We start from the raw sequence: 23,114 nt of genomic DNA, 5'->3' as shown, positions 1-23,114 counted from the left end.
TGAAGGGATTTCCTTTCATCTTTCTTGCATTGCAGATCCGCTAGCAACAAATTCTCTCAGTCTTTTTTTTTTTTTAAATGGCAGTGACTTTATTTTGTCTTCATTTTTGAATGACAGTTTTGCTGGCTATAGAATTCTTGGTTGTCGGAATTTTTTTTTTTTTTAGCACTTTGAATATGCCATTCTTCTGTTTTCTGGTCTCCATTGTTTCAAATTGGAAGTCAGCCATTAATTATATTGCTGGTCCCTTTTATGAGATGAGTTTTTTTCTCCCTGCTTTTAAGATTTTCTTTTTGTCTTGAGCTTTCAACAGTTTTACTATAATGTGTCTAGGTGTGGATCTCTTTGTAATGATCCTACTTAGGGTTTGTTGTACTTCTTGAATCTGTAGATTAATGATTTTCATCAAATTTGAGATACTTTTGGTCATTATATAAATTCTGCCCTTTCTCTTTTTCTTCTCTCCTTATAGGACTCCAATTATGCATTTTAGATTGCTTCATATTACCCCATAATTTTCAGAGGCTCTGCTCATTTTTCCTTGATCTTTTTTCTCTCTGTTTTTCAGGTTAGGTCATTTCTATTTATCTATCTTTGAGTTCTCTGATTCTTTTTCCTACTCTCTCAAATCGGCTATTAAGCCCATCCAGTGCATTTTTCATTTTAGTTCCTCTACTTTTCAACTCTAGATTATCCATTTGGTTCGTTTTAAAATAGAAGTTTCTATGTATTTATTTCAGTCCCCTATTTATGAGTGATTGCCAATTTTTCTTTAATTATCCAAACCTGGTTTCTTTCAATTTTCAAAACGATATTTATAATATCTTCTTTGAAGTCTTTTCCTGCTGGGTCTGCACAGAGTTAGTTCTGTTGACTGCTTTTTTTCTCAAGTGTGGGTTACACTTTCCTGTTTTATGCATGGCTTGCAATGTTTTGTTGTAAACTGGACATTTTAGTTATATCAATCTGTAATCTTTTTTTCCCCGTGAGAAAATTTTTTAGTAAATTATTTGGACTTAATCCTTTTCTCTTGTGCTGCAATTGATATTTCTTTACAGTTTTTTAAATTCTTACTTTTATTTTTTAGCTTGGATTCCTAGGGTTTGCCTCTGAGTCTGCATAGCTTAGTGATCAGCCAATAATTGTTCAGAGGTTATATTTTGAATCTGTAAGGCTTTCACTTTCTGCTGATGGATTTCTGTGTGGATTGATAAACACATTCAGTTTCGTGGCAATATTTAAGTCTTCCTCATCTTTTCCTTTCCTCCTTGCCTCTTAGGTCCTGTGTTTGTGTGTAGCCTCCTAGTTAGCCAGTTATATGTAAAGAACTTACCCTATGTTGGGTCTCCCTTGCATGTGCACATAGCCTGCTAGTCAGCCAGTGCTGTGTGGAAAGCAACAGCTCATTTTATGTCTCTCTAAGTGCCAGAATCTCCTTACTGAAGTGTTTGGCTGGTCTGCCATACTGTTGATTGTCCCAATGAGAACTGCAACCTTAGGCTAGCACAACTGTGGTTTACTAACTGGTAAATTTATGGAAAAGATGTGGAAGAAAGAATAAAGAAAAAAATACAAATACTTCCATACTTACATGTCCAGAATTCAGTTATATTCAATAACTTGATTCTAGGGCGTCAAGTTTGGTGCAAGATGGTCTTTTCCTAGTTACCTCCCGTAAGGTATAACATTGGGTCTTTGGCATCCTTGAACTATATACCAGGGCAAGGATCAGAGGGGAGATGGGCAGAGAAGTATGAGTAGCTTGATATTTGGACCCAAGTTTGGAACTGCTTTGATTACATGACAATAAAGGATATCAACAATAAGGGAAGAGCTAGCAAGAGGAGAGTAGAGGTTTAATGATCATCCAGGCCATTGACTTCTGAGTTTGGTAGACCAGGAAAAGAAAACAAGGCACAGGAGTTTAAATTTTTATTCTACAGTTTGTGATTATTTGGTAAATTAGTTAAATTCATACCTAAGTCTTCTGGTTTTGAGTTTTTATTCTTTCTATTATGTCTGGTAAAGACCCAAGAAAAGCACACATTTTTGTGGAGCCATAAAATTGTTTAGCTAAAAATGACCTCAAAGAATAATGATATCCTTTTATAATAACTTTCTGATATTGTTATAAGTATAATCTGATGTCATTATTAGCAACCCCTAAAACAGCCAGCACTTGAATGCCTGATATGTTTATATCACTGTGATAAGTTCATTACAAATAAGTTACTAGTATTTTCATTTTTAAAAATTAGGGGCTGGGCACGGTGGCTCACACCTGTAATCCTAGCCCTTTAGGAGGTGGTGGTGGGAGAATCACTTGAGGTCAGGAGTTTGAGACCAGCCTGAACAACAAGCAAGACCCCCTCCTGACCCTTCCATCTCTACAAAAAATTAAAAAAAAATAATAGCTGGGTGTGGTGGTGAGGAGCCTGTAGTCCCAGCCTCTCGGGAGGCCGAGGCAGGAGGATTATTGGAGCCCAGGAGTTTGAGGTAGTAGTGAGCTATGATCACACCTCTGTACTCTAGCCTGGGTGACAAAATGAGACCCTGTTTAAAAAAAAATTAGGAAAGACATTGGAAGATTTAGCGATTTGTCCAAGACCTCCCTGATAGTATAATATTTATAATAATAGAGCTGGGATCCAAACTTTTATATTTGAATTCAAAACCTGTGCCTTTAACTATCCTGTTATAATGCCTCACATAATGTGGGTGAAAGTACCTAACCCTGTGCCTGGCAGGTTTTAATGCCTATATTGGAATCATTTTATTGTGCCTATGTCACTCATTCTCTGCTTAAATCTCTAGGGATGGGAAAATCACTCCTTCATCAAGTAGCCCTTTTCCTCATATGACAGCTTCTGGTGTTAACAAAGTTTTCTCATGTGGAACTGAGCAGTATGTTTGTCCTTTGGGTACTTCCATAATCTTTGGCTTTCTGGATTTACACAGAATAAGTCAGCTATCTCTGCTGTATGAAAGCAAGGTATCTTTGGCTTTTCCTTTGCTAGGCTCTCAATTTTTTTTCCCAGCTAGTTTAAAAGATCAAAATTATTTTCCATCTTTGTACTTTTCTTTCCATGCACTCTATATTGTTAGTATCCTTCTGAGACTATTACAGCTGGAAATAAATATAATATCATAAGTAGGATACTAATAAAAATAATTATAGCTACTGCTTATTAAGCTCTTATTATATCGTATGCATAGTGCAAAGTCCTTTATGTATCTTTACAATAACGGTAGATGAAGAAATTTAGACTTAGAGTGGTGTTTGTCACTTCTACAACTAATAAGTGACCACTCAGATAGAATTTGAACTGGGGTCTGCTTGACTCCAAACTCTTCCTTATGCTGCCCTTGACTGGCATGGAATGGCGGCTGTGATGCCTCCTGTATTCTGGATGTTCTGGTTCTATTAATTTAGACTAAGATTGCATTAATCTTTTTGGCAGCAGTATCATAGCACTGATTTATATTAAGCTTGTATTAACTAAAACCTACAAATCTTAAATATATGAGTTTCTGTTGGTCTGACCTTCGCATCTTATGTAATCAATTTTCAGTATAAATGCAGGACTTTGTGTTCACATCTTCACCTTCCATTTTGGGGATTTCAGCCCAACTTGTAGATTGCCAAGATAATTTTGATTTTTTAGTCTATCATCTATGATATTAACTCTTCCTCCAGATAGATATATGACCATATGCATCTTTGATAAATATCCTTGCTTCGTGTTTATCTAGTCATCGATACAATTTCAAACAGATTAGAGGTGGAGAATAAAGAATCAATAGAGCATATCTATTTTTTCCCCAGATATTTTGAAATGTACTTTTCTGAAGTTTAGGACATATGTTTGGGTATGTTCATAGTTTTCTTTTCTTACTGTTATTAATATAAAGATAATATGGTCACTTTATTTCAAGGTTCTGGTTGGAATAATGTTGATATCAGTTATAATTGTTGTTTCTGCTGCATTCTGAGCAATACATTCATTAGACAGAAAATAGAGAGTATAGTAGATGTTCTACTCATCTATTTTGACTTCTATCAGAAGATACCATAATAATTGAAATTCTCCTTCACTCTTTATGGCATGCTTTGGTACAAGTTTTGTAATCTTTTCGCAGAAAACATCATCTATATTTCTTTTCCATATATTCAGTATGGGATACCACTGTAACAGTATAATTGTTTTTCTTTTTAGTTCCTCGCTTTCGTTGTTTAATGTAATTCTACTATTAAGCTTATGAGTTTCCATATAGGAGTAACTTCTGGCAAGAGCGCCGGATTTGGTTTTGAAACTCCGTGGACTTGAGGACTGACCAGGCTATGTGAACTTGTGCAAGTTGCTTAAGCTTTGTTAACCTCAGTTTCCTTATGTATAAGATAGGGATAATAATATTATTCTTTATCATTTAGGATTACAAAAACAGGTTAGAATTTAAAAAACAGGTAACTGACTATTAGTGGCTTATATAAATAGTACAATTGTCTCATATAACAAGAAAACAAAAGATGGGCAGTCTACACAAATATGGTAGGTCAATAAAGACTTAGATTCTACATTTTTCTGTTCAGCATTCTTAGTATGTAATCCTTTGCTGTCTTGCTTCTTGACTCATGGCCACAAAGTGGTTACTGTAACTCTGGGTCTCATGTCTATGTTTCTATTCTATGTTAAGGAAAAGAAAGGACTAAAAGGCTGAAGGAAAAAACTTTTTTTTTTTTTTTTTTGATCTCAGTGAGGTTCTGTCTTTTAATTGGGTAAAGGAAGTCCCTCTTTGGGATGTCTGCCTGCAGCTCATTGGCCAGAACTATGTTACATGACCCACCCTTTGCTGCAAGGAATGCTGGGAAATCATATAGTGTAGGTGTTCAGGCTCTACAATAGATGAAGGCAAGTGAGAAGGGATTGTGTTTTAACGTTTTGGGTCAGCCAGTCAACAATGTTTGCCACATACTTTGATAGGATTGTTAGTAGGATTCAATACGACAATATAATTAAAAAGTTTTATAGCATGTAATTTAAATAAATATAAACTATTATTCCTCTCGCCTTCTATTTGATGGTCTTAAAAGCTAGAGTGTATTCTTTTTTTTTTTGAACTAATTTATTCTGATTTTGTATTTAAGTTTCAGAAAATGTATTTGATTAGTTATTTATGTTAAATAAGTTCACTTTATTGCTCATATTCTAGAAACTGGTATAAATATGTGAAGGCATAATACTGCATTATTTCTAATCATCTCTCCTGTTTTCATCTAAGAATTAGTCAGGACCATTTTCACATCTGGCTAATCTTTGTGTGCCGTACATCCTTACCCTCATAGTCATGGGTTTGTATTTATATGTGGGCTTTTCTTTTAGAGACCTTAAAATAAAGACTACTTGTCTAGAACAATGTTTCACCCTTCATGTCACATGCCCTTTTCTCTTAGGTGTTACTGAGCATTGCTTAAAGAGCCAACTCTTTCCTATTGGTACCATTAACATGAGCATTAGTTTTGTCCCTTTTAAAACTATTGTTGTCAACTGTGGCAGAGCAGTTATTTTTAGCTCCATCTTTAAAAAATCCTTCAGTTTGCTTGGCAAAACTTGAAAGTTTCTAGAGTTGCCATGTAGATTGCTGCTGGTGATATCATTTGTTCCTGTGAGAATCAGTTGAATTATATTTTCATTTTTAAAAATTAACAAATAACTTCAGGACATGAGAGCTGCCTGTCAGTTGGGAAGCATTGTATATGAATGTTTCTTTTTGAGGAAGGCTGTTTTCTGGAGAGTACATCTGCTTTGAGTGAAAATCATACTGAAATATAAAAAGCAGCCTATCACTAATGGGAAAATAATTGGGGAAGAGGCAGATCTGCAGAGTGACCTCCTCTTGCTTTCCTCAGTGACTCAAAATATTTCTGGATTCAAAGAGTGATTACTGAGTCAGAATGAAGCTACTACATTCTTAGAGGTGCATGAAAAATAGCAGGAGAAACCCTGATTAGGTGACCCATAGAATGGTGGCCCTAACTTGAGCTGAGTGGGTAGCTGGAAAGTTAATTTAAAAATAGGCCAAGTATCCTGAGTACACATGCTGGAGCTATCACCTGGTCCTGTGACATGAGGTAGAGGAAATGACCTTCATAGTCACTAATATTCAAAGTTGTATTATTTTTCCCATGGAAAATAATAAAAGATGTTAACAAAAGGCTCCAGGAGATAAATAAGTCCTGGAGGCGAGCTGGGAAGGAGAATGGAGGGGTGAGAATCTCAAATGATGTCAGAGAGAGCTAAGAAACAGAGAAATCGCCAAAGAATTTGGAAGTGACCAGATGAAATTGCAGGATGTGTCATGGAGTTGGAGAGCCTTCTGATTTATTATTTCTGCATCTCTTCAGTCTGATAAAAATGCTAGTTGCTTAAAAATTCTGTCATTTTTGGTGAAACAAGACTTTGATGTGTGCATGGTTTTTTGTTTTATTTTAGTTTTTGTTTTTTACTGCCTGCTTTCTTTCTTTCTTTTTGTAGATATTGTTAGAAGTGATGTTGCCTTAGATAAACAGAAAGGCTGCAAGATTGCTCAGCACCCTGATGTTATGCTGGAGCTCCAGAGAGAGAAGGCAGCTCAGATGCATCTGGTTCTTCTAAAGGAGCAATTCTCCAATACTTACAGTAATCTTATATTAACAGGTAAGGCTATTGTAGTCAGCTGAAGTCTTAGAGCCTTTAGTCAGTAACTTGATGTTGGGGGACACTAGAGTGGGATCCAGATGAGCCCACGTCTGTCTCCACCTACTATATCACCTTTTAAATTGCGATGACTTGTCTTTCTATAACAAATATTTCTTGTAGTTTGCAGATGTATTTTGGTTTGGGCAATTCGGCATGTGTTTTTTCAAAAAGGCAGAACCAAGGAAAACCAATGAAGCCTTGTAAACATATGAATTTTTAGATGTGTGCCAATGGATTTGAGAGAATTACTAAATTTGGTGTCTTTTAAGAAGCAGCTATTTCCCTCTTTCTGTGTATGCCCTTTCTATGAACTCAGTGAATATAAAGATGAAATGTAAAAGAGATAATGATCCTCAGGCAGAGCTGAGAATGTTCTATTCCTAGTGGACTTTGAAAATATCCAGGGAATTTGATTTTCTTTTTAAGAGCAAAGAGATTATGAAACTGAGGCATACTCCCTTACATCCTTGCTTCTAGGAGGAAAGTGAATATGTGTCAGAATTGCAAGGAAAAACAACTTTTTGTAGGACTGCCTGCAAACTTTGCCGGTAAAGAGTATGTGAATTGCATGCCTTTTGTCAGGCTTTGGAAAAGATTGTAATAGCAGATTCTTATGTGAGAATCATTAAGGACTTGAGATGAACTAAGAAGAGTAGTCCAAGTTACCTCCATTTTCTTGGATTCATGCAAGACAGACCTGCATTATATTGATTCAAATAAACTTTAACAAATCAAAAGTATATGTTTTCCCTTGTTTATGAATATTTTAAAAAATAAAAAGATGGAATGTTTGACAGGCTATGAACATCTCACACTTATTTTTGTAAACTCTAAGTTAGGAAAATTTTAACTTTTTTTACAGGCTTCCTGGCATTTCACCAGGAATTGCTGAGTGGCAACCAAATTGTTTTGCTTTTAAAAAAGCACCAGACTCTTCCAACTTTTCATCTTGTACCTGGTGGAAAACCCAACAGCATGAGATGAAAGCCAGACTTAAATGTGGCTTTGGTGAACAGAGAAGAGGATTATGGATTCCATAAGTATAGGCTCTGCTTTTTGCTCTTTGATAGGTCATTAAGGAAAGAAAACTTAAAAGTAATTTATGGCCAATGCATGTATTTTCCTAAATTGGTTAATGAAACTGGGTTTAAGTTTAGACGTTTAGGAAGAACATAGATTTTTCTCCAAGTTTCTTCAGTCTACCTCAAATGTACACAGTATGTGTGTGTGTGTCTGTGTGTGTGTGTGTGTGTGTGTGTGTGTGTGTGTGTATGGAGAGAGAAATGAAATGTTTTTTTATTGCCTCCTTATTCTAATATTTTTAGGCACATATTACAGAGGTCAGACCTTGTGTACTTTAATATGGCATAGAAAAAGCTTAGGGTAATTCTAACCCTAAACTGTGGATCCAGAGTGTGGCTCGAAGGCATATTATCTTTGAAAATACAATGTTCTATCGAGTTCAATGGAATCTTTTCTAATTCTCAGTAACATAATCCCTTTGGATGTTTATTCGCAGTTCAAACTGTTGGAATCAACATTGTCAACTTTTACCCTGACAACTTGCTTACTTTCCACTAAACAAACTTACCCTAGAGAAGAGCCTCTTTCCTTCTCTCACTTCTCCCGAGCTGCTTCAAAGAGTCCTCAGGCATTTTCCACATTTTTCACCCAAATGCCTGTGCAGAGGTGATACCTTGCTGCAGACAGAGTATTTTGTGTGTGCCCTAGTTTGTTTACATGAAAGTTCAATAGGTTTTGGTTCCAGGTGTTGGGAAGAAATGGAATCATTTCAGTTTAGCACCAATGGTAAAACTATTTTAATTTCCTTTAACTAAGTCTTTGATTTTACACAGTGTGGTTTTCTAATTGTTATGAAGTTTAATCCTTGATTTCTTGTATAAATCTTGAGAACATGGTCTCCAGACAGCTAAACATAATATTTAAACATAACTAAACTAACTTTTGTAAATATTTCCCTTTTCAGTGATGAATGTATATTGGTAAGGAGGGTGAGGTTGAAGGGGCAGAGACCTCTCAAATGAACTGACTTTCTTTACCAACACAGTCAGAACACCTACTCTAGGATTTCTGCTTGGTGATACTGAACTTAGTTTGAATAACTCTGGCATAATGTTTGCAATATCTGCAATGAAAATGTTTATTTGGGAACAAAATGAGGAAACTGGGCCTCTAAAATCTCAGAAAGAGATCACGTTTATACACCCCACTTTTCCCCCTAATTATTTACAGAATTTCATGTATATGGGTAGCAGTGTATAATAATTGTTTCCTGGTCAGTTAGTGGTATGTTCTTTATTTTAAAAATGGGACAACCAAGATCTCAGGATAGTGAAAAAATTAAGCGATTGAAATGTGAGGTGATTAAAAGCAAGTTTAAATGATAGTTTTGAGCTCCACCTCATAAGCAAGTCCTCATTCTTAGATGTTCCACCTTTAGCTGATGTGACTGTCAGCTGTTAAGGTGAGAGGCATGCCTTCATATTCTACATTCCAGCTAATGATCCCTCTTAAACAGCCACTCCTCAAACAAGGGCAAATGATATTCTAGTTTTGAAGATCTTTTAACCATTTAATAGAAGGAAACAACTCTATAGTCCATACTGATAGCCCTGTTAATGGAAACTAATACAAACTAATAAACTTTAATGTATATATCTTGTTGAAGTATTCCTCATTACATTGAATTTTTAGATAAGTGGATTGTTTTCATGTATTTTTACATGGTTTTAAAGTTGTCTTAATGTTTTTGTGTGAATGATTTACATGGTATTGGAAAAAACGTTTGCCCCCTCTAACCTAGAGGGTTTTGAAGTAAACTGTAAGGTTACAGGAAGGTAATGGAGTAATTCCAGTACAGCATCAGTGATGGAACTGTTTTAAATGGTGATGAGTTGTGTGCTGTACTTTTCACACTGACTTGCTGACACAAGGCAGGTATAGTATATTTGTTTTGCAGTTTCTTGAATTTGAGAGTGTTGTCACTGTGCATGTCACTCAAGGAGTACCAAATGAGAGGGAGAATTAGGTAAGAGCCTTTAAGAAAGAACAGGGATCGGATGTCTTACAATTCTTTGTGCTCTCATCATTCTTTATTTTTTTCCACTTTTTTATATTTCAGAATATTATGGGTGTACAAATGTTTAGGTTTTATATATTGCCTTGTACTGCCCAAGTCAGAGCTACAAGCATGCCCATCTCCCAGATTATGCACACCACACCCATTAGGTATGAATACACCCATCCCTTCCTACCCCCTCCCACGTGCCTGACACCTGATGAATGTTACTTCCATACATGCACATAAGTGTTGATCAATTAGTACCAATTTGATAGTGAGTATACGTGGTGCTTGTTTTTCCATTCTTGTGGTACTTCACTTAGGAGAATGAGTTCCAGCTACATCCAGGATAATACAACAAGTATTAGTTCATCATTGTTTTTTGTGGCTGAGTGGGACTCCATGGTATACATATACCACATTTTATTAATTCACTCATGTATTGATGGGCACATGGGTTGTTTCCACGTGTTTGCAATTGTGAATTGTGCTGTTATAAACATTCAAGTGTGGATGTCATTATTGTAGAATGTCTTTTTTTCCTTTGGGCAGATACCCAGTAGTGGGACTGCTGGATCAAGTGGTAGTTCTACTTTTAGTTCTTTGAGGTATCTCCATAGAGGTTGTGCTAGTTTGCAGTCTTGCCAGCAATGTATGAGTGTTCTTATCTCTCAGCATCCATGCCAACATTTGTTGTTTTCAGACTTTTGATAAAAGCCATTCTCACTGGAGTTAAGTGATATCTCATTGTGGTTTTGATTTGCATTTCCCTGAAGATTAGAGATATTGAGTATTTTTCATATGTTTCTTATCCAATAGTCTATCTACTTTTGAAAAGTTTGTGTTCATGTACATTGCCAACTAAAAAGTTAAAACCTCATTAAAAAATGGGGTGGTTTGATTTTTTCTTGCTGATTTTCCTGAGTTCTATATAGATTCTAGTTGTCAGCCATTTATCAGATGTATAGTATGCAAATATTTTCTCCCATTCTGTAGGTTGTCAATTTGCTCTAGTGATAGTTTCTTTGGCTGTGCAGAAGCTTTTTAATTTGATCAGGTCCCATTTATTAATTTTTATTGATGTTGTGATTGCTTTTGAGGTCTTCTTCATAAATTCTTTGCCTAGGCCGATGACTATAAGAGTTTTTCCAATGTTTTATTCTAAAATTCTTATGGCATCTTGCTTTAAGTTTGTCTGTTATCCATCATGAGTTGATTTTTTGTGAGGTGAATGGTGTGGATCCTGTTTCAGTCTTCTACATGCGGCTATCCAATTTTCTCAGCACCATTTATTGAATAGGGATTCTTTTCCCCAGTGTATGTTTTTGTCTGCTTTGTCAAAGATCAGATGCCTATATGAGGATGGTTTTATATTTGGGTTCTCAGTCCTGTTCTATTGGTCTCTGTCTCTGTTCTTGTGCCAGTACCATGGTGTTTTGTTTACTATAGCCTTATAGTATAGTTTGAAGTCTGGTAAACTAATGCCTTCCAATTTGTTCTTTTTGCTTAAGGTTGCTTTAGCTATATGGAGTTTTCTCTGGTTCCATACATAGTGTAGAATTATTTTTTTCTAAATCTGTGAGCAATGATGTTGGTATTTTAACATGGATTGCATTGAATCTGTAGATCACATTGGCTAATATAGACATTTTAACAGTGTTGATTCTGCTGATCCATGAGCGTGGTATGGTTTTCCATCTGTTTACGTTCCCTGTTATTTCCTTCCTTAGTGTTTCATAATTCTCTCTGTAGAGGTCTTTCATCTCCTTAGTTAAATATATTCCTGGGTATTTTATTTTCTTTGTTGCTATTGTGAAGCGTATGGAGTCTTTGATTTGATTCTCAGTTTGACTGTTGTTGGCGTATATGAATGCTACTGATTTGCATACACTGATTTTGTAACCTGAGACTTTGCTGAACTTATTTATCAATTTGAGTAGTCTCTTGGCAAAATCTTTGGGGTTTTCTAGATATAAGATCATACCATCAGCAAAGAGTGATAGTTCGACCTCTTCTGCACCCATTTGGATGCTCTTGATTTCTTTCTCTTGTCTGATAGCTCTGGCTAGGACTTCCAGCATTATGTTGAATAGAAGTGGCAATAGAGGGCAACCTTCTCTGGTTCCAGTTCTAACCAGAAATGCTTTTAATTTTTCCCCATTCAGTATGACGTTGGCTGTGGGTTTGTCGTATATGGCTTTTATCATTTTTAGGTAAGTCCCATCTATGCCTATTTTGTTAAGCATTCTTATCATAAAAGGGTGCTGAATTTTGTTGAATTTCTTTTCTGCATCTATTGAGAAGATCTTATGGTCTTTGTTTTTATTTCTGTTTAGGTAGTGAATTATATTTATAGATTTGCATATGTTGAATCATCCCTGCATCTTTGGGATAAAGCCCACCTGGTCGTGATGGATTATTTTTTTGATAAGCAGCTGAATTCAATTTGCTAGGATTTTATTGAGAATTTTTTGTCTGTATTTATAAGGGATATTGGCCTATAGTTTCCTTTTTTTGTTGCATCCTTTCCTGGTTTGGTATGAGGGTGATGTTGACTTCATAAAACGTGTTGGGAGGATTCCTTCCTACTTGATGTTGTGGAATAATTTCTGCAGGATAGGCTCCCATTCTTCTCTGTAGGTCTGGTAGAATTCAAGTGTGAAACCATCTGGTCTAGGACTTTTTTTTTAGGAAGGATTTTTATTGCTGCTTCAATTTGGGTACTTGATATTGGTCTGTTCAGGAGTTCTATTTCTTCCTGACTGAGCCAAGGGAGGCAATGTGTTTCTAAGAATTTGTCCATTTCCTCCACATTTTCAAGTTAATGTGCATAGAGATTTTTATAGTATTCAGAAATGATATTTTGTATTTCTATTGTATGTGTTGTAATTTCTCCTTTTTCATTCCTGATTGAGTTTATTAGAGTGCTTTCTTTTCTACTTCTGGGTAATCTAGCGAGAGGTGTGTCAATTTTGTTTATCTTTTCAAAGAACCAGCTTTTTGTTTCATTAATCTTTCATATAGTTCTTTTGTTATCGATTTCATTTAGTTATGGTCTGATCTTGGTTATTTCTTTTCTTTTTGCTGGGTTTGGGATTGATTTTCTCTTCTTTTTCCAGTTCTTCAAGTTGATTCATTAGATCGTTGATTTGTGACCTTTCTGTCTTTTGGATGTAGGCATTTAAGGCTATGAGTTTTCCTCTCAGGATTGCTTTAGCTGTGTCCCACAGATTTTGATAACTTGTGTCCTCTTTATCATTTAGTTCAAAGAATCTTTTGATTTCCATCTTAATTTCTTCCTTGACCCAATCATTGTTCAGCAACAGGTTGTTTAGTTTTAATGACTTTGTGTATAGATGAGTGTTTCTGTTTGAGTTGATTTCTAATTTTATTCCACTGTGGTCTGAGAAGATGTGTGGTATAATTTCTGTTTTTTTTAAATTTGTTGAGACACGTTTTGTGGTCTAGGATGTGGTCAGTTTTAGACAATGTCCCATGAGCTGATGAAAAGAATGTATATTCAATGGTTTTTGGGTAGAAAATTCTGTAAATGTCTCTTATGCCCATTTGTTTTAGAGTTATGTTAAGTCTATTGTTTATTTGTTTATTTTCTGTTTGGAGGATCTGTCCAGTTCTGTTAGAGGGGTATTGAATTTCCTGGCTATTACAATGCTGCTGTTTATTATTCTGTTTAGGTCAAGTAGGATTTGCTTTATTAATCTGGGCACACCTGTGTTAGGTGTGTAAATATTTAGAATTGTTATGTCTTCTTGTTGAATTGTTCCCTTTACCATTATATAATGACCATCTTTGTCTGTCATTACTTTTGTTGATTTGAAGACTCAGTTATCTGATATGAGAACTGCTATACCAGCTTTCTTTTGGTTTCCATTTGCATGGAATATTGTTTTCCATCCCTTCACCTTGAGTGTGAATGAGTCCTTGTAGTTTACATGTGTTTCCTGAAGACAGCAGATACTGGCTTATGTATATTTATCTATTCAGCTGGCCCATGTCTCTTCAGTGGGCAGTTCAAGCCATTCATATTTATTGAAAGAATTGATAAGTGGGGTGGATTTCTGTTCTTCCTGTTGAGTAGAACTTTGTTGCTTCGTTTTATGTCTTGAGGCATTGTAGTATCTGGCCTTTGACCTTTAGGTTTTGGATGATTTTATACTGGTGAGTGTCTATTGTACTGATCCATGTGAAAGACAGTTCTGAGTACTTCCTGTAGGGCAGGTCTTGTTTTGACAAATTCCCTCAGTGTTTGCTCGGCTGAGAAAAACTTTATTTCCCCCATATGTCAAACTTAGTTTTGCAGGATACGAAATTCTAGGCTGGCCATTATTCTGTTTCAGAAGACTGAGAATGGGGCCCCAGTCCCTTCTAGCTTGTAAGGTCTCAGTTGAGAAGCCTGCAGTTAGTCTGATGGGTTTTCCTGTGTAGGTTACCTGCTTCTTATATGTACGGCTCATAGGAGCACCTCTGTCATGTTTCTTTTGGCCAGTCTGATGACTATGTGTCATGGTATTTGCTTCTTTGTGATGAATCTCCCAGGAGTCCTTTGAGCTTCTTATACCTGGATATCCAGATTTCTAGCAAGGCCAAGAAAATTTTCCTCAATTATTCCCTCAAATAGATTATCCAACCCTTGTGTATTTTATTCTTCACCCTCAGGGATGCCTATGATTCTGATCTTGAGCCTCTTTACATAATCCCATATTTCTTATAGGCTTTGCTCTTTTCTCTTTTTTCTCTGCTCTGTCTCTGTGACTGACCTGTTGAATTGAAAGGTGTTTTCTTCAAGCTCTGAGAGTCTTTCTTTTGCTTGATCTAACTATTCTTAAGGCTTTCCACTGTGTTTTGTAATTCCTTGAATGAATTTTTCATTTCCCGATGTTCTGTTTGATTTTTCTTTAATATTTCAATTACTTTAATCAATTTTTCATTCATTTCCTTCATTCTTTTTGTGATTTATTTTTGTGGGGTTTTCATCTTATGTTTCACTTCTTTGAGCTTCCTTACAATGCAATCCATGTTTGAAATTCTTCATCTGTTATTTCATTGTTCTGGTTTTGGTTGGTATCCGTTGCTAGAGACCTGGTGTTTCCTTTTGGGGGTGTCCTTTGGCTTTGATTCTTCATATTTCTGGAGTTATTTTGCTGATTTCTTGTTATCTGAAGTAGTTGTTTCTTCCTAGTTTTGGATTTTCTTTTGTTTAGATACTGATGTGCCCAGTTTAATCTCTGAGCTGGTAGGTGGTGCATGTGGGTGAGAATTGACCACACCCTGTATGGTGAGTCAGTAAATGTGGAAAAAGTGGGTGCATATTGACCTTCCTGTCAGTAGGTGGCACTTGCCAGGAGGAACAAGCTGCAGTGTTGTTTTTGGGTCCCGTGATCAGCTCTAGTTCCTCGGGAGAAGACACAAATGCCCCAGGTGGTGAGTGGAACACTGGAATTTCCAGGTATGTTCTTATTCTCTACCTTAGCAGGGATGGGAGGGGGAGTGATGGTGGGCATGGCTGGGTTGGGTGAGCCTGACCTCAAGCTCCACAAATGCTTTTAGCAGGGAGGGGTCAAAGTTCTGTTCTGTGCCTCTGGGCAAAGCTTCCAGGGAGGGGCTGAAGTGGCCCCACTGAACCAAAAAGTCTGCGTGTGGATGTGGGGCTGTCTGACACCCTTAGTTTGGAGCAGGGCTCACTCCTTTGCACCCTCCCTTATTTCTCATTTTTTTGGGGGGGCCTCTGCTAGAAGGCAGGACCTCAAGCCAGCTGAGCTCCCCCAGGACTGTGATGCGGGCTGGGAGGTTCCCTCTCCAGGATCTCAGCCTGAGCTGGTAGTGCTGCCCTCCAATGGTTCGAGGGATGCCCTTTGAGCACACTGCAGCTAGGGCCCACTCTGCACTCTCATCCCTGATCTGCCCCTGCAGGCACCCCACACCTCTTGAGACTAATTCACAAATATCCCCTCTGTGCCCCCAGGAGATGCGATTGAGACCTTGATATACAGGATCTGGCCTGTAGGTCCATCTCTTGGGCCCCGGAGATTAAACCGGGGCCATGCCAGGGATAGGGATACTGGTCCCAAGTCTCTCTCATGGGGTCCTATGGGTGATTCAATGTCCCTCCATCTTGGGGTGTATCCCGCTCTGCTGGCATGTGTCCTGCTCTGCCAGGCAAGCAGCACCAGGGAGGGCCAGCAGGCAGGGAGTTTACAGTCCTAGCACCCTTCAGTCTGCTGCAGGATCCCAAAAGGAAAGGTCTTAGACCCGTTTCCCCTGGAAGCCTCTGTGTGGTGGCTCAAATGTCTTTCTCAGCAGCTGCAGGTGGGGGAGGGGAAAGAGGTGAAGAAGAGTTTAGGTAGAGGAAAGTCCACCCTCTGGTCATCTGCAACCCTTTGTCTGGGAGGCAGTTCACTCAGAATGATGGGGTTCTGGAGTCATGCAGATCACCCAGGATCCACTGGACCCCTGTGGCCCCTATAGCCTGGGCTGGAGTTGGGAAATGTTTGTGTGGGGATGAGCAAGACAGAACCTGAGGGGTTGAGGCCACCTGGGAAGGGACAAGGCGCCTGGTGGGTATAGAAGCAATATGGCTCCTGCTATCCGGCTCAAGTCTGTGGGGCGGGAGGAGCCTGGGGGAGTGGGTGAGAGCCTGGTTCCTTGTCCACAAGAAGCTCTCTGCTCACTGGCGGCAGCAGTCTCTGGGCTAGCTTCAGCAGAAGGTCTCTCCAGCAGCTTGGGCGACCACCAACAGTCTGAGATGCGAGGGAGGGGGATGTTAGCCAATCCTCACTGGTCTCCGAGCCTCTCTAGGCTTAATCCCTGCTGATGTCCTTCTCCTTTTAGCTCTGCTCTGCATCCTATTCCCGTGGAGTTTCCTGTACTTTCAGGCACCCTTCCTTCAGACCCTCATCCAATCTATGTCTGTCTGTTTGTTTTTTCTCTTCCATCTGAAATTTCTCCTTGCAGAGACACGCTGGCTGGTGGTATCTTTGGTCTGCCATCTTGAAGCTCTTCCTCTCATCATTCTTAATATAAAAATGTTCTATAAATTTGTTGAAAATGTTCTGCCATGTACATAAAGAATGAATTCATTTGAAGACTACTTTTTAGAAATAATACTGACATGTATTAAATAAATTTTACAGGTTCAGATTCAGTTATTTGTCTCCCTTCGCCTCCCCTCCTCCCCCTCTTTGAGGTATTTATTGAACTTTTGTGGGGGATTCCTGTGCTGTAATAAAATGAAAAATATAAAAGCTAAGGTAACCTTATGGGGAAATAAATTTTCTAGGATTTTGTTTAGAATATAACCTCCTGGAGGTCAAGGAATATTTCACTTGTGCAGCATTCTGGACAGTATGTAGAGCATAGTGAATGATCCTCAAATGAGGTCAGATTTCTTAAAATTTATTTGTGCTGTGAAAGTCATCTAGTCAACTCTATATTCAGGCAGCTTGAAACAGTAGCCATTATAAATGGATGGCATTACTCAAGACACTTTCCGATATTCCTTTCTGAGGACTCATGTCTTGTTATTTGCTGCCACTTTTGGTTTTGTACCTTTTCCTTCAGTCATTAGACTCTGAATTTGACTGGAATTCCTGTGGTCAACTTTACTGTGTTACTGTGGTAAATAAATCGAGCAAAAGAGATTTGTACTTCCTTGTTGTGGCCCATTCTGCTAACTTAAATTGAGCAAAAGTGCCCAAATCAATGACACAAGAACTGTTCTTTCAGTTATCACAAACCATAATGCTCAGGGGACTATTTCTAGGTAAGCATAAGGCTATTGTAACCAACAAGGATAAAACATTATTTTAGACTCAAATTCTTCCTCTGTAGCACCTTTCTTAATCACTGTTATTTAATAGTTGTCTATGCCATTAATTTGACATTTTGGTGGAAGTTTAAAATAATTTCTACCAACACCTGTGGATTTTAATTATACTTAACAATTATTATTATTGTTTTTTTAGTTTTTTGGGGTTGTTTTCTTATTTTTTAGAGATGGGGTCTCACTCTGTTGCCTAGGCTGGAATGCAGTGGTGCGATCATAGTGCACTGCAGCCTCCAACTCCTGGGCTCACGTGATCCTCTTGCTGCAGCCTTCTGAGTTCCTTGTACGACAGGTACACACCACCACAACTGGCTAGTTAAAATTTTTTTTTTTTTTGTAGATATGGGGTCTTGCTATATTGCCCAGGCTGGTTTAAAACTCTTGGCTTCAAGTGATCCTCCTGCCTTGGCCTCCCAGAGTTCTAGGATTACAGGCATGAGCCACCATGCCTGGCCCAAATTAATTTTATCAGTGGTTTGAATAATCATTTCTATTCTCAAAATGGCTCCTATAGCTTCTCGGTAGAGTGAGTCCACTTATTGTTGTTTTGAGATTTTGGGAGATCCCCCTGTTATCCTATTTTAATTGTTCCCCTTTCCTTATTTCCTATACTTAAGTGAATCTGCTGTAAACTTCTCTGCACAAATTTTATCGTTAAATACTCCATATTTTCTTCCACTCTACCCTAGATGCTTGGATCAACCTTATTTCTCACATTTGCCAGTTTCTCTCTTAGCTCATTCTGAAGCATCTTTAAAACTGCTTTATACATAACACCATATTTTACCTTAGTGTCAGGGGACAAGGGAACGTCTGCTTTGTGAACTTTCTGCTTTTGGGGGGATGGGATGTATATTTGTCTATCAATATGAATCCAGGTGGGTGTGATTGGATGTACAGCCAAAACCCCTGTATAGCAGAATATTTAATATCAGGTTTTTCCCTCTGACATTTACTTCAAACTTTATCAAAGTAAAATAATGTTTAGAAATGACCTTGAAAAGTGATTAGTATGTAGCATTGTATGCTATTTATTTGCATGTTTGTTTATTAATGTATTATAGAGTGATGTGGATTATATCATTATAGAAGACTCTTCTAGAGGGTTAAAGATTGAGTCACATGTATAAATATATATTCTAAACTGTGGTTACAAGCTTCCTGGGGAAGTTTTTCATTATAAAAAATTTATGGACTAGACTCTCCAATAGTGAAACGTGTGTTTTAGAAGTAGCTGATAAATGAAATCTCTGTATTAACTTATTCTTTATAAATATTAATACTCAAAATAGTAAGCATCATTACTATTCAAGCATACTTGATGGGATTTTGAGTGTGTTTTTGAAGTAATTTCTACATATGTTCAACCTCTCTGAAATTATGTTTGTGGTTTTGGATTTCAGTATTCCTGAATCAAAATTAAAGAGTTCACTTTGAAGTCTGTTTTTACTAAGATAAATTTATCCAAAACAGTGATTTCCAGATTTGGGAGGGTAAAGATTTCTTTCTTAGGGATCAGGAGAGGGAGCTTATTTGTTTAATGAAGAGGTTTTCAGCTGCCCAGTTTCTGCCTGGTTGAGGAAATGGGTAATCAAAATACTTTGATTCAACTTTCAGTAGCATTTAGTGAATGCTTTCTGTATATCACTATTTTCTGCTGCCACTCACAATTCTATACTATATCATCTTTTGGGGCATCCCATTATCAGACTTCTCTAATGCGGACATTTCCAGGCCAGTTGTTCCCTGCTACCAGGCCAGGCTCCAGAAAGTCCACCCTTGTGCTTCCTGGCTCACCTGCTCCAGGCCAATGGGCCGTGATCTGAATGCCATTGACCCTGGGATCCTGGTTTCTTCTATATTTCCTCATCTTCTCTCATAACTAGGAGTTGTAAGAGAAAGGAAAACCAGAAGAAGTTTTGTCGTCCAAACTCTTCTCTGTTAAATATTTAATTAAATAAGGAGAGTTGTGTGCATATGGGTGGTTTCACAAGGCAGATGATCTTCCTGCTTCTTTTCTCTTTGTTATAGGAAAAAATTCACCCAAAGTACATATGTCACTGAATTAATCTGAGGAAGTACCTTCCTCTTAGGAAATTTTCTCCCGATTTGTAAAAGTAATGCATGCTCATTGATGAAAACTTGGAAATTCTCTTAACCTAGAGATAACTAATACATGTATTTTATATATACTTAAAACATAATTGAAATATTATATTATAGATATAGTTATAGATCTACTTTTCGAGTTAAAATGCTATATTGAATACTTCTCATCTTGTTAAAATTCTTGGAAAATGCTTCTGAAAGCCATTCATTCTTATGGTTATACTAAATGTATTTTTTAATAATATTGGTATTTAATGTATACTTTTTCAATACTTAAAATTATATAAATTCATTGTACAAATTTGGAAAGTATAAAAAAAGGAAAAAATTATCCAAAATTCCATTACTTAGAGATGATGACTGTTACAATTTTGGTGTGTTATATATTTATATCTATATATAATAAGATAAGTTAACCTGTATATTAAATTATATCTAAATGGTATATATTTAAACTATAAATATTGTTTCAAAATTAGAATTATTAATATTCTTTATATTAATAAAGATTTTGATATTTAAATTGTTAACATTGAAAAATTGCATATATTGGATCTTAAAAACTTTTTTTTACTCTATTAGGTGTTTTAAAATTATAAAAGTAATAAATGTTTAACTTAATTAGTTAAATAATCAGATGTAAACAAGGAAAAGATAATCATTTCTTTTCTTGGCCTCTTCAGTTTCTACCCCTAAAAACTAACCAGTGTTTGATATTTATACTTCCACGTCTTTTTAAATGCCTTATATATTATATTTACATATAAAGATTTAAAAAATTGTTCTTAGTGAAAAAAGAGATTCGAGTATAATCAATATTCTATAATCTGTTTTTCTCCCCACATATATGTCATAGACATATCTCTAGGTCAATCCATGTGATCTAACTCATTCTTTTTAATTATTTGCATCATATTCTGTAATATTAAATATATCATAATTTATTTTCCTGTTGATATACATTACTATATTACACATATATTAATATACATTCAAACTGTATACACACATTCATTATTGTAGAGTAGATTTCTCAAGTGGGATGTCTGAGTCAAAAGGTATATATATTTTTAAATTTTATAAAGTCAGATTTATTTAGGTATAATTTACATGCAGAAAAACTGTATATTTTGACAAATGTATATGCTATATAGTCATGTAACCAGCACCACTGTCAAGATGTAGAATATTTGTTATACTAAAAAGTTCTCTTGTCTCTCTTTGCAATTTCCTCTTCCCACCCTTATTCCTTAGCTGCCTCTGAATTGTTATCTGTCCCTAAATGTCATATACAGACTGCTTTCAACTTAACAATGGTTTGACTTATGATTTTTCAACTTTACAATGGTTCCATTTAGTAGAAACCATACTTTAAGTACCCATACAACCATTCTGTGTTTTATTTCCAGTACGGTGTTCAATAAATTACTTGAGATATTTAGCACTTTATTATTAATATAGTAGTAAATAATAGGCTTTGTGTTAGATGATACTGCCCAACTGTAGTCTAAGTGTTCCGAGCACATTTAAAGTAAGCTAGGCTAAGCTATGATGTTCAATAAGTTAGGTGCATTAAATGCAATTTTGACTTATGGTATTTTCAACGTATGATGGGTTTATTGGGATATAACCCCATTGCAAATCTAGGAGCATCTGTAAATGGAATAATAACGTGATTGTGTGTATCTGGTTTCTTTCACTTATAATGTTTTTAGAGATTCATTAATCTTGTTGCGTATCTCACTGTTTCATCCCTTTTATTGCTGAATAATATTTCATTATATAGATATTCTACAATTTGTTTGTCCCTTCATCAGTTTATGGATATTGGGTTTGTTTCTAGTTTTTAGTAATTATGAATAAAGCTGCTAAAACATTTGTTCTCAGATCCTTGTGTTGCCATATATTTTCATTTTCTCTGGGTAGATACTATGAGTGGGGTTGCTTAGTTTTATGCTAAGTGTCTATTTAACTTTATAAGAAATTCTCAGACTGTTTTCCAAAGTGGCTGTACCATTTTGCATTCCCAACTAATGATGTGTGAGGGTTTTAGTTCCTCTACATCCTTCCTAGCACTTGGTATTGTGTCTTTTAAATTTTAGCTATTTTTGAGGGTGTATAGTGGTATGTCATTGTGTTTTTAATTTGCATTTCTCTATGACTAATGACATCGAGCATCTCTTTGTGTGCTTATTTGCCATCTGTATATCTTCTTTAGTGAAATGTGTGTTCAAGTCTTTTGCCCATTTAAAAAAATGAGTTTTGTTTTCTTATTATTGAGTTTTGAGAGTTCTCTATATGCTCTGGGATACAAGTTCTTTGTCAGATATGTGAATTGCAAATATTTTTTCCCAGTATGTAACTTGTCTTATTATTTTCTTAATAATTTCTTTCAAAAGAGCAGACACTTTTAATTTTGATCAAGTCCAATTTATGAATTTTTTCTTTTATAGTTTGCATTTTAAATTTTAATGCATTTTGCCAGACAGTTTTCAGAAAAGATTATAGCAATTCCCATTTCCACTAGCGGTGTATCAGAGCAGTTATTTCCCACGTTCTCATTAGCACTGGATATTAGTGTTCTTTTTAATCATTTTCAGTCTAGCAGATGAAAAACATCTCATTCTTGCAGTTTTCTGACTATATAGCCAGGATGCATATATTTTCACAAGTTTATTGGTGATTTGTATTTCCTCTTTGGAAAATTACCTATTCAAATTCTTTGCCCTTTTTATTGAGTGTTGATCTTTTTCTTATCAGTTTGTAATTGCTCTTTGTGAATTAAGAATGTTAATCCTTTGTCATATATATTGCAAACCATTTTTCTCTCTGGATATCATTTATATTTTGGCTCAGTTTTTAACTTAGAGCTTTAATCTTTTACTGTGATTGGAATTTATGTTTATATATAGTATGATGTAAGCATATAACATTGTTTTCTAACAAATGACTAGCCGGCTTTGCCTACACTGTTTTTAAAACATTCTTTTGCCACTGAATTGAAATACCATATATTATACTCCCACATACATTTATACCTATTTCTGAACTGTTTTCTGTAATATTTCTGTTCTTTCTTTGCCAATGCTATGTGCTCCCTCATTTTTCTTTTTTAAGGTTTTCTTGGCTATTCTTGTATACTTACTTTTTAAAATGAAATCTTCACTTTCTCCAGTTCAAGAAAATTTATCACTGGATTCTGTTTAGAATTACATTAAGTTTATAGCCTAATTTGGGAAGGATTGATATTTTTTTTGATTTGTCTTCCACTTAAGAACATAGTATATCTCTCCATTCGTTCAGTTCTTGTTTTATATCACTTGGTAATATTTTATAATTTTCT

The 23,114-nt window shown here is 36.2% G+C and overlaps 1 protein-coding gene across 3 annotated transcripts in view; it reads left to right on the top strand.

The window, feature by feature from the left end:
- Positions 1-23,114, top strand: part of HPSE2 (heparanase 2 (inactive)) — a 621,208-nt gene that overhangs the window by 49,396 nt on the left and 548,698 nt on the right. For 2 of the 3 annotated variants that reach the window (XM_012661668.1, XM_012661669.1), the window contains exon 3: positions 6,534-6,695. The exons of the other annotated variant lie outside the window; for it this stretch is intronic. In XM_012661668.1, coding sequence (XP_012517122.1) covers positions 6,534-6,695 — 162 coding nt within the window. The remainder of the gene's footprint in view (positions 1-6,533; positions 6,696-23,114) is intronic. 3 annotated transcript variants of the gene reach the window in all.

Source organism: Propithecus coquereli, unplaced genomic scaffold (genome assembly GCF_000956105.1).
Source record: "Propithecus coquereli isolate 6110/MARCELLA unplaced genomic scaffold, Pcoq_1.0 Scaffold73, whole genome shotgun sequence".
NCBI lineage: Eukaryota > Metazoa > Chordata > Mammalia > Primates > Indriidae > Propithecus > Propithecus coquereli.
Note: the sequence above shows the minus strand (reverse complement) of the source record. Positions and strands in the feature narration are given on the sequence as shown.